At 31.0% G+C, this 14,225-nt stretch overlaps 1 protein-coding gene across 7 annotated transcripts in view; it reads left to right on the forward strand.

Annotated features, from left to right (window-relative positions):
- LOC130893603 (AF4/FMR2 family member lilli) overlaps positions 1–14,225 on the forward strand; it is a 513,028-nt gene that overhangs the window by 423,915 nt on the left and 74,888 nt on the right. For all 7 annotated transcript variants that reach the window (XM_057799827.1, XM_057799826.1, XM_057799829.1 and 4 more), the window contains one exon: positions 345–381. In XM_057799827.1, coding sequence (XP_057655810.1) covers positions 345–381 — 37 coding nt within the window. The remainder of the gene's footprint in view (positions 1–344; positions 382–14,225) is intronic.

Below are 14,225 nucleotides of genomic sequence, written 5' to 3' on the forward strand. Positions count from 1 at the left end.
ATATTTTGATATTACAATCTACTCCAATCGACAAAAATGATTACTTAATGAAATGCCTTCTCCTTTGTCCTCATTTCGTTTTTTTACGGTACAGAAAATGTCTGTAGCCTGTTCTACAATTTATTACTTTCATATTCTCCTGTTTATTTTCTGTCCCAAATATTTCATAACGCACGTAATCCGCCGTCTGTTGAGTCATTTATTGCTTTAACATTATTCTGATCAATATTTTTTTGTAATAACTTATTGGTATTTTCCCAATTTTAATGTCATCACACTCGTTAAATGTCAAGAAAATCACTGGGCAAATTTAACCGTTAGTAATATTCATATTTTTGTTACAGCTGACTGAATCTGCTCCGGCACCATCTTCTGTGAAACGTGAGTCATTATACATTAAACTTAATGTAGATGTATTAAATATTAAATTAATACACTTAATTATTGTCTAAATTAAATTAATATACGGGCGAGCTAAAACTATCTGAATATGGCAAAATACTTATAATAAAATCATGAAAATTTCTACGTTTGGGTTTTCGGATATTATCTTTTTAACTAAAATATTTTCGACTGTAACTTTGTTATTTTAGATAGAACACCCTATATATTAATACATTTTTGAAATCTACGTAAAATTTTAGTATATTTTTGTCTAAAAACTTTTTTCGAAAAATGCATATTTTTTGAGTTGACCATTGCAGACCCTTACAAATTATTTTTTTACGAGGATACCCTTAAAGAGATGAAAATGGTTTCTGTTCGGTTGCTTTTAGCAAGATCAGACGTATTTGAGTCTATGTTGAAATTTTGTTCATTTTATACAGGGTGTGTATAAAAAATGTTCGAAGCTGAACTTCATAAATATCAAATTTTTTTTATGTTGTTTGTTGAAAACCACATTTACCACAGTTTATGGTAATATGGCATAAAATTCGACCCAAAAGTCGTATATTTATTGGGGGGCATTGTGAAGGGCTGCACTATTATATTTTGAAACCTGGCATTTTCTTTATACGAAAAATTTGAATATTAAAAACTGTATTTGATTTTAATACAGGGTATATTTGATTTACATTGTTTCATCATTGCTGGGTTTGAAATTTCAATATTATGGGACTGATGAATTCTAATTTTAAACCTACTAAATGATACACAATATATTAATACATGAATACATATATTACATATTATCTTATTCAAGTTATCGGAACTTTTTTGCAAATCAAAAAAAGTTTTTTTTACATTTTATTTATATTTGGGTACATACATTTATTATTGGTTGGCGACAAAGTAATTTCGGTTTTGTAGTATAAAATAAAACATTTTTTTAACAAAGAATTGTTTTTAATCAATCATATATTTTCCATTTTGCTCAATGACCTTTTGCTATCCTTCATTCAGCTTCATGATTCCGCGCTTATAAAATTTCTGGTCCTTGTCAGCAAAAAACTCAACCAAGTGCGATTGAAGGTCATTGTCATTTGTGAAAGTTTGATCATTCCAAGAATTCTGGAAATTTGTAAATAAATGGTAATCAGATGGTGCCAGATCAGGGTTGTATGAGGGATGTAGCATCACTTCCCAGCCAGGCTCCAATACTTTCCCACGAGTTGCCAAAGATTTGTGAAGCCTTGCATTACCTTGGTAGAATACTGAGCGAGTTGTCATACCTCTCAAGCAGCACAATAACATCACAATGTATCTGATCAGTTTTTCCGCAGGCTCTGCACTTCAAATAGGATCAATTTTTCATCTCTAGTGATTAAACGATAAAAAAATGGTGTTGTATGATGCCGTTGAAGCAATATGTTGCATGTTATGGATGGGTTGGCTTTGTTTTCTTCGGAGAGTTTATGGGGAACACAAACATTTGCTTTACTTAACATTTGATTAACGGTTTTTGATAGTTCTTCAATGATATGGATTTGTTCCAATTTCTGCTCTTAATATATTGTCATCTAATGTTGTTGGTCTCCTTGATCTTAGAAAAACCATCCTCGGCGTTTACGTCTGATGAAATTAAATGAACATCGCAAATGCTCGATCTGCGGTCTTGAGATTTTGCTCGCCATTTAAATTCAAAAAACTCTAAAGTTTGAAAGTGAACAAATCACAATAACAGGAAAATGTATTCGATCCGACTTCGACGTACAAACGACTTTTGGTAAATTTTCCATTGAAGATGATGACCGATCGCAAAGACCAGTTTCTGTGTCAGCACTCGAAAATATCGATGCAGTTCATGACATGATTTTATCAGATCGTCGAATTGGGCTAAAACGGATATCTGAAGCACTGAATATTTCATACCAACGCGTTCATCATATAGTTCACTTCAATTTGGACATGAGAAAAATTGCTACAAAATGGATCCCCAAATGTTTGAATGTGTAAGGGTGTAAGGGTAGAAGCATCGCGTTCGATCTGTGCTCGAATTGAAAACCGAATTGTAACTATGGATGAGACTCGGGTACATTTCTACGATCCAGAAACAAATCAACAATTGATGGAATGGCGACACTCTGGTTCTCCAAGACCTAAGAAACTTCGTGTCAAAAAATCTGCTGGAAAAGTTCTTGCTTCAGGTTTTTGGGATGACCATGTAGTAATCATGATTGATTTTTTGGATAAGGGTAGAACAATAACTGGAGATTACTATTCGACACTACCGACCACTCTACGGAAAAAAATTAAGAGAAAAGACGCGGAAAGCTATCCAAAGGTGTTTGTTTTTTAAGGACAACGCTCCTGCACACAAATCTCATGTACCCATGCAAAAAATTCGTGATTTAGGATTTGAATTACTAAAACACCCCCCTTATTCACCAGATTTGGTTCCGTCCGACTAGCATCTCATTCTTCAACTGAAAAAAAGTTTGAAAGGTCGTAAATTTTCTTCAAACGAGGAGGTAATAAAAGCTGTGGTTTGCAGAGCAAGAAGAAACATTTTTTTTGAAAGGTCTAGAGACGTTGCAGGTTCGCTGTAATAATAGTATCCAATTAAGAGGAGAATATGTTGAGTAAAAAAATATTTTGACATTGAAATTTTGTTTGGTTCTATAGTAGGCTAAGAATTTTTCAATATATCCTCGTATATACCGTGTCAAAGGAAACATCGAGAAATTAACGGGAAGATGGATAAGATTGATCACAAATTTTGTACCAAAAAAAAAACAGATGAACTAAGCTCCAGAAATGTGGTTAAAATAGAATAAATGATGTTAATACAACAAAAATTGAGATTTTTTGTTTTTATTGTTGATAGTAAATTTTATAGAAAACTCAACCAACATAGGCGGTTCAATTATATAAATTAGTCTGGCGGGGAAGGGATGTAAAATAACTTGATTTCGGGAAATGATAGTATCTCTTTTTCGGGTTTGTTCATTTCGGCTTCATTTACACTTTGCTCGGATATAATTGAAGAGTTGAATTAGCAGCTGAGGTTCACATTGCGGGGATGGAAAATAAACATTTTTACAAAAGAACGGGTATTGTGACAATTCAGGGTGTAAATAATTAAATTATAAAATATACTTGATTTTTCTGTGACAAATGATTAAAAAGGTTTGAGTATTACGAGGATGGCCCCAGAAGTACCTGCCCCAAAAAAGAAAACAAAATAATTTTGGAAAAATTATATATATTTTTCAACGTAATCTCCTTTTAACTTCATACACTTTTCCCAGTGATGTTCAATAAGTTCGATACCCTTTTTATAATAAGAATCATCAAATTCCTCAAAATAGCCATTAAATGCCGAATCATCTATTCATTGTTGGAAAATCTTTGAGCACCGAGCCATTTCTACAAGTCTGGAAACAGAAAATAATCCTGGGGAAACTAAATTTGGGAATAGGGTGCATGAGGTAGCAATTTAGACTTTAATTAATTAATTTTGGCCATTGCAATAACGGATGTGTGAGCTGGTGCATTGTCTTCGTTTTTGCTTGATTTCTTTGTCCAGAAGTTGCAATTATCTAGCATAATACTCGCCGTTGATAGTTTTTCTTTTTTCAAGATAGTCAATGAAAATGATCTCGCGTACATCCCAAGAAACCGACGCCTTGATTGTTCTTTTGCTTATGGTGTGAATTGCTGGACCCATTGTTATAAAACGGCGCAAAAATTCGACTCTATTTCTGTGAAAAATTGCCAAACACTCGATGGAAACATCTTCACTATGGTGTTTTTTTTTTCATTGCTAGCAAACGCGGCACCCATCTTGCGCACAGTTTTCTCATGTCCAAATTTTTAGTTAATATGCGATGTACCACATTTTGAAATGCCTATTGTGTCTGCTAGCTTGCGAACTGTGTTTTGTTATGTATAATATATTAATTTTTTATAAATCCAAATATTAAGTAACCCTTATGTAAAGTAAATAATCATATACAGTCAACTTGTAACAAAGAGTTAATACTTTCTCATCAATGCAATTATAGTCATAGTGTCCTAACCTAACCTAACCTCACTATTCTTAAATTAAAAGGTTTTTCTGTGGAAAATGCAAAATGCGCTCAATATTTTGTATAACATCGAACAATTGCTCATTTTGGAAAATCTTAGATGTTGATGATGGTTTTTCGTTTTGTCTTAGGTAGTGTAGATACAGGTAGTGTGCGCTAGATGCACAAAATGTTTTCTAAATGTGCCTGTGCGCTCGACGCACGTACGTTCCTTCCAACCGTAAATTCGGCCAGATAGAAGGTAGATGACATCTCAGTGTAGTAAAGTCTGCCAGAGAAATTTCAGATGCAATATTTGTACAATAAATTCGGCCAGATTTTAGTCTACTACTTTAACACCAGAAAAATTGAATTAGATATTATGAAAATATTTCAATTGAGTAAGGAAAATATAAATTTATATTTTCCAAAAATGTACTGATACAACAAAATTTGGAAAGTTTAAAAATAATGAAAGAAGTATAACCTAACCTAACGCTCTTTTTAAAATATATTTTAGAGTGTATCGATTCCTAACCATTGTCTCTATTCCGTTTTCGTATTCTTATCTGTACTCAGGTATCTGTGACCTTTGTGAAACTGTAGGTCAGGTAATCAATTTTGCCGAATTTATATTCATATATGAGAACGCTAAGAAATCAAAATAATGTGAAGATAACGAACATTATAAAGAGATAGTCATCTAAAATACATCATTGCTTTAACCAAACGAAGTATTTATGAGTTAAAACAACTAGAAAAATAAAGAACCTAAATAGATCTAGTTTAAAATAAATGTATCACTCAATACACAAAATATACAAGGTGAAAAATGTATTATTTTTTAAATTTGACGCTTTATTGGCTTCTCATAACGACGAATTTTGGTTCGATAAATAATTAATTATTTAATTTTATAAAGAAATACTAATTTCCATGTGATATCACTTGAAAATAGATAACTTTTTCTATTGGATATTATTAAAAAAATCCATTTCAAAAATCTATTAACATAATAGATAATAATAACATAATATATCTAAAAATACCTAGAGTTTTCTCAGTGTATCGTTGAAATTAGATCGATCAAACGCCTGTCTCAAGGTCACTTAATTTTGTACAAGTAATCTCCCAGGAATTTATAAAGAAACTATCGTTTATCTATAGTTTCACATGCTTGTTACTGAATGCTCATAATAAAGTTTAAACATCGTATAACCAACTCCTTTACCAATACGCCACATTCCATGTTTAATTTTAATAGTTTAACTTTTTCACTTCTTATTTACATAAAATATTATCATTCATTTGCGCTGTCAAATAAAAGACCGTGTCCCTATTTGCATTTGTATTCGACGACAGAAGTCGAGGGTAGTATTTTTATCCCCCAGATTTGTTCGATGTCCGCCATTAAATCATCAAAACGGTTTCTACGTCTACACTCAGAAGAATGAATACTGAAAAATATTTATTCTTAATATGTTATTTTTTGAAAATATCAATGTCATATCTATCTCTAGAATAGTCAAAAATATAGACTTGTGTATAAAGTTTACCACTATTCAATTTATTCGGGATTCTTTTATGTTTATATATCAAAACCCTATACGACTTGAAAAGTATTGAAATAAGGGTCTCCAGATAAGGGGTCATTGTTACATTCCTCTGAGAACCAGTTAGTAAGAATGAAATTCTGGAATTACCTACATTTATTCAAACCTCGTATAAATTTGTATCTTTTTTATACTTTTGATTTATTAGGTACCAAAACTATTTATTAACTTGTAATAAGAGAAAAATTAATAGAATATAATTTTATTTAAAAATAAGTAACTACTATACTCAATTATACTCAATGTTAATTGAAAATGAGTCATCGGTAAAATAAACGTGCTTTATGGCAACACTGTTCCCGGAGAATCGTATAGCGTGTACAGGGATCATTAGCTGCATTTATACTTCGATAACGAGGATATCTAATAACTTAAGATGACCCCGTACTCCTTACAAATAAAGTTTCGTTTGGAAAATTTATCAACACGATAATGAGATGAGAATGAGATGTAAGAATTTTGATTCACTAACATTAAGTGTAGTGTAGTTTGTATACAAAATTAGACATTGCGTAGTACACTTCGGCAAATACAGGAATGAATGTGAAATAGCCACGCTCGTCAATGCGCGTTACTAGATGATGGTAGTAGGGATTAGTACGGTTCCTCAAGCATGTACACTTGACTACTATTGTGTCTGTTAGATAGTGAAGAGCACTGTGTAGGTGCCCACGTTCATTATTTACCGTACCAATTCACCAAGCGCATATTACCCTCTTTGTCATCCGAATACTTTCTCGTTTTAACTTTTAACTTTTGTATTTGCCAAACTGTAACTTTATCTATCCTTATACATTAAATAGTGTGTTCAAAAACTATAATAACTTGTTTATTTTTCGAGTTTTCTTTGGTTCACAAAAAAGTGTCTTATAAAAGTTTTTTCAAATAATTCAGGACATCCTCAAATGTCGATTAGAAAGATGCTTGTTGTACCTTTAATCCAAATAGATAAATAATAGATATTTTTTTTCAAATTTAGTTACGGCTGATGAAGATAACAGATTACTGAGCAATGTTTCTCTATAAAAATCTCAAAAACTGAAGTGTTTTACAGAGTTTGACTCGCGGGCGTTTTCTAAGTTTTGTTCTGTCTTGGCTAGTATACAACACGCACTGCGTTTTTCTTTCTCACCACTAAACTAAGTCTAAAGATTTAACTGTAACTACCTCACATCGGTCTAGTAGTTAGATTGCTTTGACGTTCGTTGCAAATTATGTGCACTTTAACCTAAACAGCCATATTCCTCTGCAACAACTTTTTATTGTGATTTTTCGCTTTGGATACCGCATATAAAAAGCTCGTGTCGATTGGTGCAAAGAAATGTTGAAAAAAATCGGCGACGAATCATGGAACTATGCATATGAACCCGAAACTAAACAAGAATCCACTGTAAGGGCCTTTTAAGACGAGGTAAATTCAACAAAAGTTGTTCGCTCGAAATACTTCGAAGCAAATGGTCGCCTGTTTTTATGGAATAACTGAATATGGCGTCAATTCTGAATGGTACCACGGCATTGGTAAAATTATCGGTTGAAGCGTTCAAATCACATGTTTTAGAGGTACTCAATCGGAATGGAAAAAATGCTTCGATTATTGTTTTGATCTTAATGGGAAAAAACAATAAAACCATTACTTTTTTTCATTCGTCTATATCAGAATTTAAGTAGCATCTCTCGTATCGGATATATCGAACTTAAAACAATTTTGTACCACATATTAAAAACATTCGCATCAGTTTTCTAGTAATCGGTTTTGAAAAAAATAATATAATATATGTATTAGAATTCTTGGTGCATAAATATACTTTTTCTAAGATATTCTCACACATTTTTATTTTCCAAAGAAACTTAATAGAAGAGAAAACGTATTTATTTATGTGCGTGATGTAATTATACGCATTCGAATTTAATTAATACGTTTTATATCTGTTTGTGTAATTAATTTAAGTATTAAATTGGTTAAAAGACTATAGCTCTTTCCGACTTTTTCTTTCTCCTTCATTATTCAACGTTCCCTTCTATTAGTACGTCCGGTTGTCCTACTAAAGGGCGCGTGCCGTTTTGTTTTATTCTGGAATAGAAACCCTACTTCCATTTCTTTACAGGGTTGCCAATAGTAGCCGCCCTTTTTTCTTCTACATTACTTTCAGATTTATTACCAAAATTGATAGACCAGTAACTCTAGTAAAGAAATTGCAGTACAGGTAAAATGAATTCCAACTGATTAATAACAGAAATTAAATTGTTTTGTCATGTATTACAGTTCAAATCCGTTTTGGTAAACTATAATTCAACATACGAGGTTTATATATGGCGAAGTATTAAAAAAAAAGTTAACCAAAAATTATATATACATTCTTACAAAGTGACTAACAAACTTATCACAAAGTTGAGAAACCATGGCTGTCTTCTTTCGGAATGGTTTTTATCGGTTCTGTAACGGTGTTTTTGATTTAAGGAATCTTATCGAAACGTATCTCTTTTAGTATATTTTTTATTTACGATATTAGACAGAAGTCGCATGATGGTGAATCTGGTGAATGAAGAGGATGTGAATAAAAAGAAATAATTTTTTTAGTCACATAAAACTCGCAACTTTTGGTACGCCGAATTATCACTTTCAAGATGAAGTCCATTGAATCATTTTTCAAGTTACTCTTTTCGCACATCATTGCGCAAACGTTCCAATATTCCTGATATATTTGTTTTCCTTAAAACGAACTCTGATTGTACTGTGCCCTCACTGGGTATTGGTGTTTATTCTGATTTTTTCTTAGGATTGCTTATAGCCCCAGATCCAACTTTCATCAGCCTTAATAATTTTGGCAATCATCCTGATCTGCATGGAGACAATTTTTCATGCTTCGCCATTGAAAACATTTCGCAGTAATTCATTCCAATTGCAAATAATCTGTTAAAATGTTTTGCACGGACTTATACGAGAGTTTTTTACTAAGCTCTCGCATTTTTTCTATATTTTCATTTGTTTTTAAGGTCGAAAGACATTTCCTCGTCCTGAATTGACTGTTCCCACATTTAAATCGCTTATATCAGTTTTAAATAGTCTTCAGAACTACTGCTATAAAAATTCGGCGTATTTTTTTATTACATTACATATTATATTACATATTACTTAGATGCATGATTTATTTTGTACAAGAGGGAATTTCCATATACTCGTATTTTTTTATATTTTTAATTCACTCTTTAGATAGCTATAACCCAATAAAAAATATATATTCTGTCAAAAAAAGTCCAAATAATTTTTAAAATAATAGTTTTGAATCCTAAAAGTTGTTCGACGAGTGCACAAGAATAGAATTTGATATGCCGAAGTTAGTCCTAGATATTATAGGTTATAAAATATAAAAGTCATGGAAAAAGTTGGAAAATCGTCCTATAGGTATTGTATTACCTGAGTATGAAAACTCTTTTAGAAGAAAATCCGTTAGAATTCAGAGACATGAGAAAACAAAAATGCAATGTTTATATTGTTGCAAAGATCTTTTCAATGTTTTACTCTTTTGAGCCAAAGTAAAATCTTGATTAGATGCAAAATATGCAGTCTTCATGAATGCCAGAGTTTCAGAAGAATAATCACAATATAAAAACGCTTCAGGAACACAACCAACACCCTGTTTGGACCTCAATAAATCGAGGACGTGTCATTTGACGTCACGACCGATGAAGAGGCGTTTATTAAATTTGAATTTCGCTAGATTATTTTACACTTTTTAATAATCATTTTATACAATTGAGAACAAATTAATTGGAGAAATAATGATTCTATGATAATATTGGTATGTCTCTGGTAAAAAATAATAATCAATTGAATTTAAATTACATGCATATTGTGGCATCATCCTACTTACTATCTTTTCCTCATCTAACATTTGTGAAAACTTTAAATTTCCTACGAAGAGTTGTCTACTGAAAACTTTTCTAGTAACTAATACTCCTCGAGGGTTGATTACCACATACATTCATCTTGTAAGGAAAAAATATAAAATTCTGAAAAATCTTGCGAAAATACTCATTGTACTGAAATTTTGTGATATTTACTGTGATTTGTGAAAATTTTTCTACAATGGTAATTTTCTTAGTTTCGTTCTCAACTATTTCTCGTGGCTGAAGTTTTTTATGGTAATTATCCGTTATTATTGATTAATTGAATCAACAGGTTGATTTGAAATTTTGGTATGGAATGTCCATAGGATAGCAGGAAAAAAATTGTGATGAGTAATAAGTGCAAAAGGACGCTTATATATATTTTGATTATATATTTGATTTTTTTAATTTACAAGAAAGGCGTCTGGAATTTTGTATAAACATTAATTTATATTAAAAACATAAGGGTACATCGTTATATACACTTTTTTAAATTTAAAAATGAGTGAAATACAATCCTTAAAATGGGCGAATCAGAATTGAGGACCTTATTTGTTCAAATATTTACCAAACAGTTTTTATTACCGAACTCATACTAGCTTTTTTCGCGGTGAAGAATACCATCTGAACGTGTCAAATGCGCATGCTTAGTTCAGAATATGTTCTGATCGATTTCTGAACACTTAGCTTGACATGTTCATATACTATGAGGCACATCTAAACTTTCTGTAATTTTTTGTATGTAAGATAACTTATACTTGTTAGTTTGCTTTTATTGTTAATAGCAAGTTGTTGAAAATTATCAACTATTCATTTAAAAATTATAATTTTTAACGGAATCGTTACACTTTTTTGATATAAATGTTACACGAGTACTAACTATGAGTGGTGAAGGTAAGTTTATCGGATATTGAATATTTCTTGAAATTTATAATTTTTTGGATTTATTTTCCCCATTTTCCCTAGTACCTCACTACAGGTCGGATGTAGTACTTCCAGCACTATACGGAATGAAGTGAAACCACGCCAATACTTTGATTTTTTTAAATTTATATCATCAATATTGTGCAGAATAAAAAAATTTAAAATGTTCCAGCTTATATCAAATTAGATAAAAAAAATTGAAAATTAAACAATTATAACTCTATCAAATTGTGAGAATCGTTTAAAAAGAATTTGCGAGAAGTGTATAGACCACAACAATAAAATAAAAGAGAAAGTAGAGATTTTTAATAGTACGCAATTTTTCTCCCGATTGACGAAAATGAGAATGCAAATTTGGAAAAAAAATAGCAGCCCTAAAAAAATTTCAATTCACAAAACATTCCGCTAAAAATAAAAGCGATTAAGGCTTCTCGAGATCTAAAAAAGTTCAATATCACAAAAACAAGTTGCTGGAAACAAATATTTTACAAGAAATAATAGGTGTGAATATTATAAAAAAGATTGTGGATTTTAGAAACAAAACTGGAGATTCAAGAAAAAAAACAGAAAGAAAAATTAAGAAAAAATGACGTTTCAGAAGAAAGTTGAATGATCTATTAAAGAAGTGCCTAGAGCGTGATTTGATATTTACCGTGTAAAAATTGATTATTTTTAGTTTATTAAGAGAGTTCCTCTTTTTAGAATATTTATATTAAAGTAATACAACCTGCTGTTGATTTTTTTATTTTAGAAACTAGAATAATTACAATAACGACACTAATATTATGTAGATTTATTTTCCTATTACTATTGAAAATTACAACTAATCTTAGCAAAGTTTAAGGAAACCAATCACATATAAAGATTAAGAATATTCATGATTTCATTTCTTCTGTCAATTCCATCAATCTTACTCATAACTCAACAGTTATCAATCACAACAATTTAGAAAAAACCGTGAATATTACCAAGTTAGTGTTAGTTTAGGACAGGCCAAGAAAGTTGTTTATGTCCTGCAGAAAAAAAAAGAGGTTTCATATTAAATTACAGCTGAGTTAACCCTCTGTTCCCATGGTGGACGTCGCGACACACTCAGACGGCCGGGTCTGTAACGAAAAAATTTAAATTGATAATTTTCATCACCTTTGTCATTTTCATAACTAGGTTCATACGAATTATATTATTGCGAATTTTTTTCATAGATGAATTCATATAAGCATAGAGACATTTTTTTACACTTCATTGTTAATTAATTAAAAAGCTAAAATATCGTCATGTTCTTTAGTTCTTTCCAAAATTTACACAAGTTAAAAAATACAGATCATATGTAATGACATATTTATTATAAATGATCAAATGAGGGTAGAAAAATTAACATATATGGAAAAGAACTTGTACACAAATGGGAGGGGATGAAACTTGGGCATTCAATTTTACAACTTTCACAAATTTTGCAAAAATAACGTGTTTTACGCCTCTCGTAATTTTTACAATGCCTCCTTTTGCCCGGAAGGGGATCTGGACCTTCTTCTGCGACACCATCATGCCGCATAGTCGCAGCCCGCACTGCTCTTCAGATACGTTCTTTTTAGTTTGTTCTATAGTAATTTTACCGCCAAATCTTTTTGGATTGACAATTGCATTGATTGCTGCCAAATTCAATGGATTATAACCAATAGGCCAACAGTTGGTGTTTCTGGCAACATTGTAGGTTGTTATCATCTGATCAACTAAATGTACAGTACTTTTTATTTCGTTGTAGGTAAAGATTCCAGATTTTCTGATATCATCAACTTCAACATCAGGAAACGAGAAACTGTTTTCACTGAATGCAAATAATGAAAAGTGTATTTGCTTTTTCTACTTTTTTTTTCTTTTTACGCAAATTTGGAGGGAGGGGAGGTTCACTGAAAGCTCCGACGTTGTAAATCACATCTTGAAAACATGGGCATATTTTTTGTAACATATTCTTACGGATGTGGTCCACCAGGATAAAATATTAATTATTTTACTAATTATTTTCACTAATCAATGTTGTACATTACCATATCATTAGTTTTAATAAGTCTCAAATGTACTGTAAATATAAGAATTTAAAAAAAGAATTATGTAAGAATTTTATGGATTTTTGTTTTGACATGGACTGGTCCACAGATGTGGAACGGAGGGTTAACAAAAAAAATTTAAAATTTAGTTACCAAATGCTGAAAATATAAATATTCTCAAAATATTTATACTATAACTGACCACGTTTGAAAAAACACTGCCGTCTGGCGACAATAGATTCTGTCTTAGTAATCGTTAAAATGTATAAATAACTAAATACAACAATCATAAAAACGAGTAAGATCTTGTAATGTCCGTTTTCAGTTATTAACAATGAATTTTGGATTTCACGTTTGGTGTTTATTATATATTGAATTTATTAACAATAGGGTTATATTTCTCAACATCTGCAGTTTCCTTAAAGCATCACGTTTTATAAAATATTATTGTCTACGATATCCTGTCATTTAGTGTGTAATCATCATATTCTAAGTAATGGTTAAAATGTATATATAAATAACTTAATACAATTATCATAGCAAAGGAACTGGAAGACTTTTAGAAATAAATAATATAACTCCCTCAAACTGTCGGAATCAATGAATGTATTTGGAGAGAATGTACAAGAAGTATTTAGATAATAGCAATAAAAGAGGTAGGTAGACTGGAGATTAAAAAAAACGAAAAAGTAAGAAACAAATGACGCTTTACAAGACCGAAAAGACCTATTGAAAAACTGTCTAGAACGAGAAGTTTCGTTGTATTTTGATATCTAACATGGAAACATTTATTATTTTTAATTTGTTAAGAAAGTTCTCTGTTTCTATTAAAGTATTAGTTGATATTAAAATAATGCAAGCTGCTATTGTTGATTTTTTTTATTTTCTAAACTAGAATATGCAGATGCAAAATAACAGAAGTTTCAGGAAAACAATCACATATCAAGATTAAATGTATTCCTGATTGCAAGTCTTCTATCAATTCAATTTTATTCATCTTGCTTATAATCTCCTTCAAAAACACCATAAACTAGATTTTGATGGGGTATATCATCTCCCAGACAAGTTATGTAAGACATTACATGCGCTGATGAAATGAACTATATGCTAAATGCTTTTTCTTAATTTTGGGTGATATAACTGCCCAAATTTTTGCTTCATAAAGCCAAAACATACATATCTATTCTTAGATATTAAATAATTATAATTTCTTTGTAGTCGAGTCAATTGACCACTATCCCTGAAAGGAGTTGTAAGATGCTTTATACATGGGTAACCACTGTCTCCCAAAATGAAAAAGTTTC

This window comes from Diorhabda carinulata, chromosome 5, assembly GCF_026250575.1.
Source record: "Diorhabda carinulata isolate Delta chromosome 5, icDioCari1.1, whole genome shotgun sequence".
Lineage (NCBI taxonomy): Eukaryota > Metazoa > Arthropoda > Insecta > Coleoptera > Chrysomelidae > Diorhabda > Diorhabda carinulata.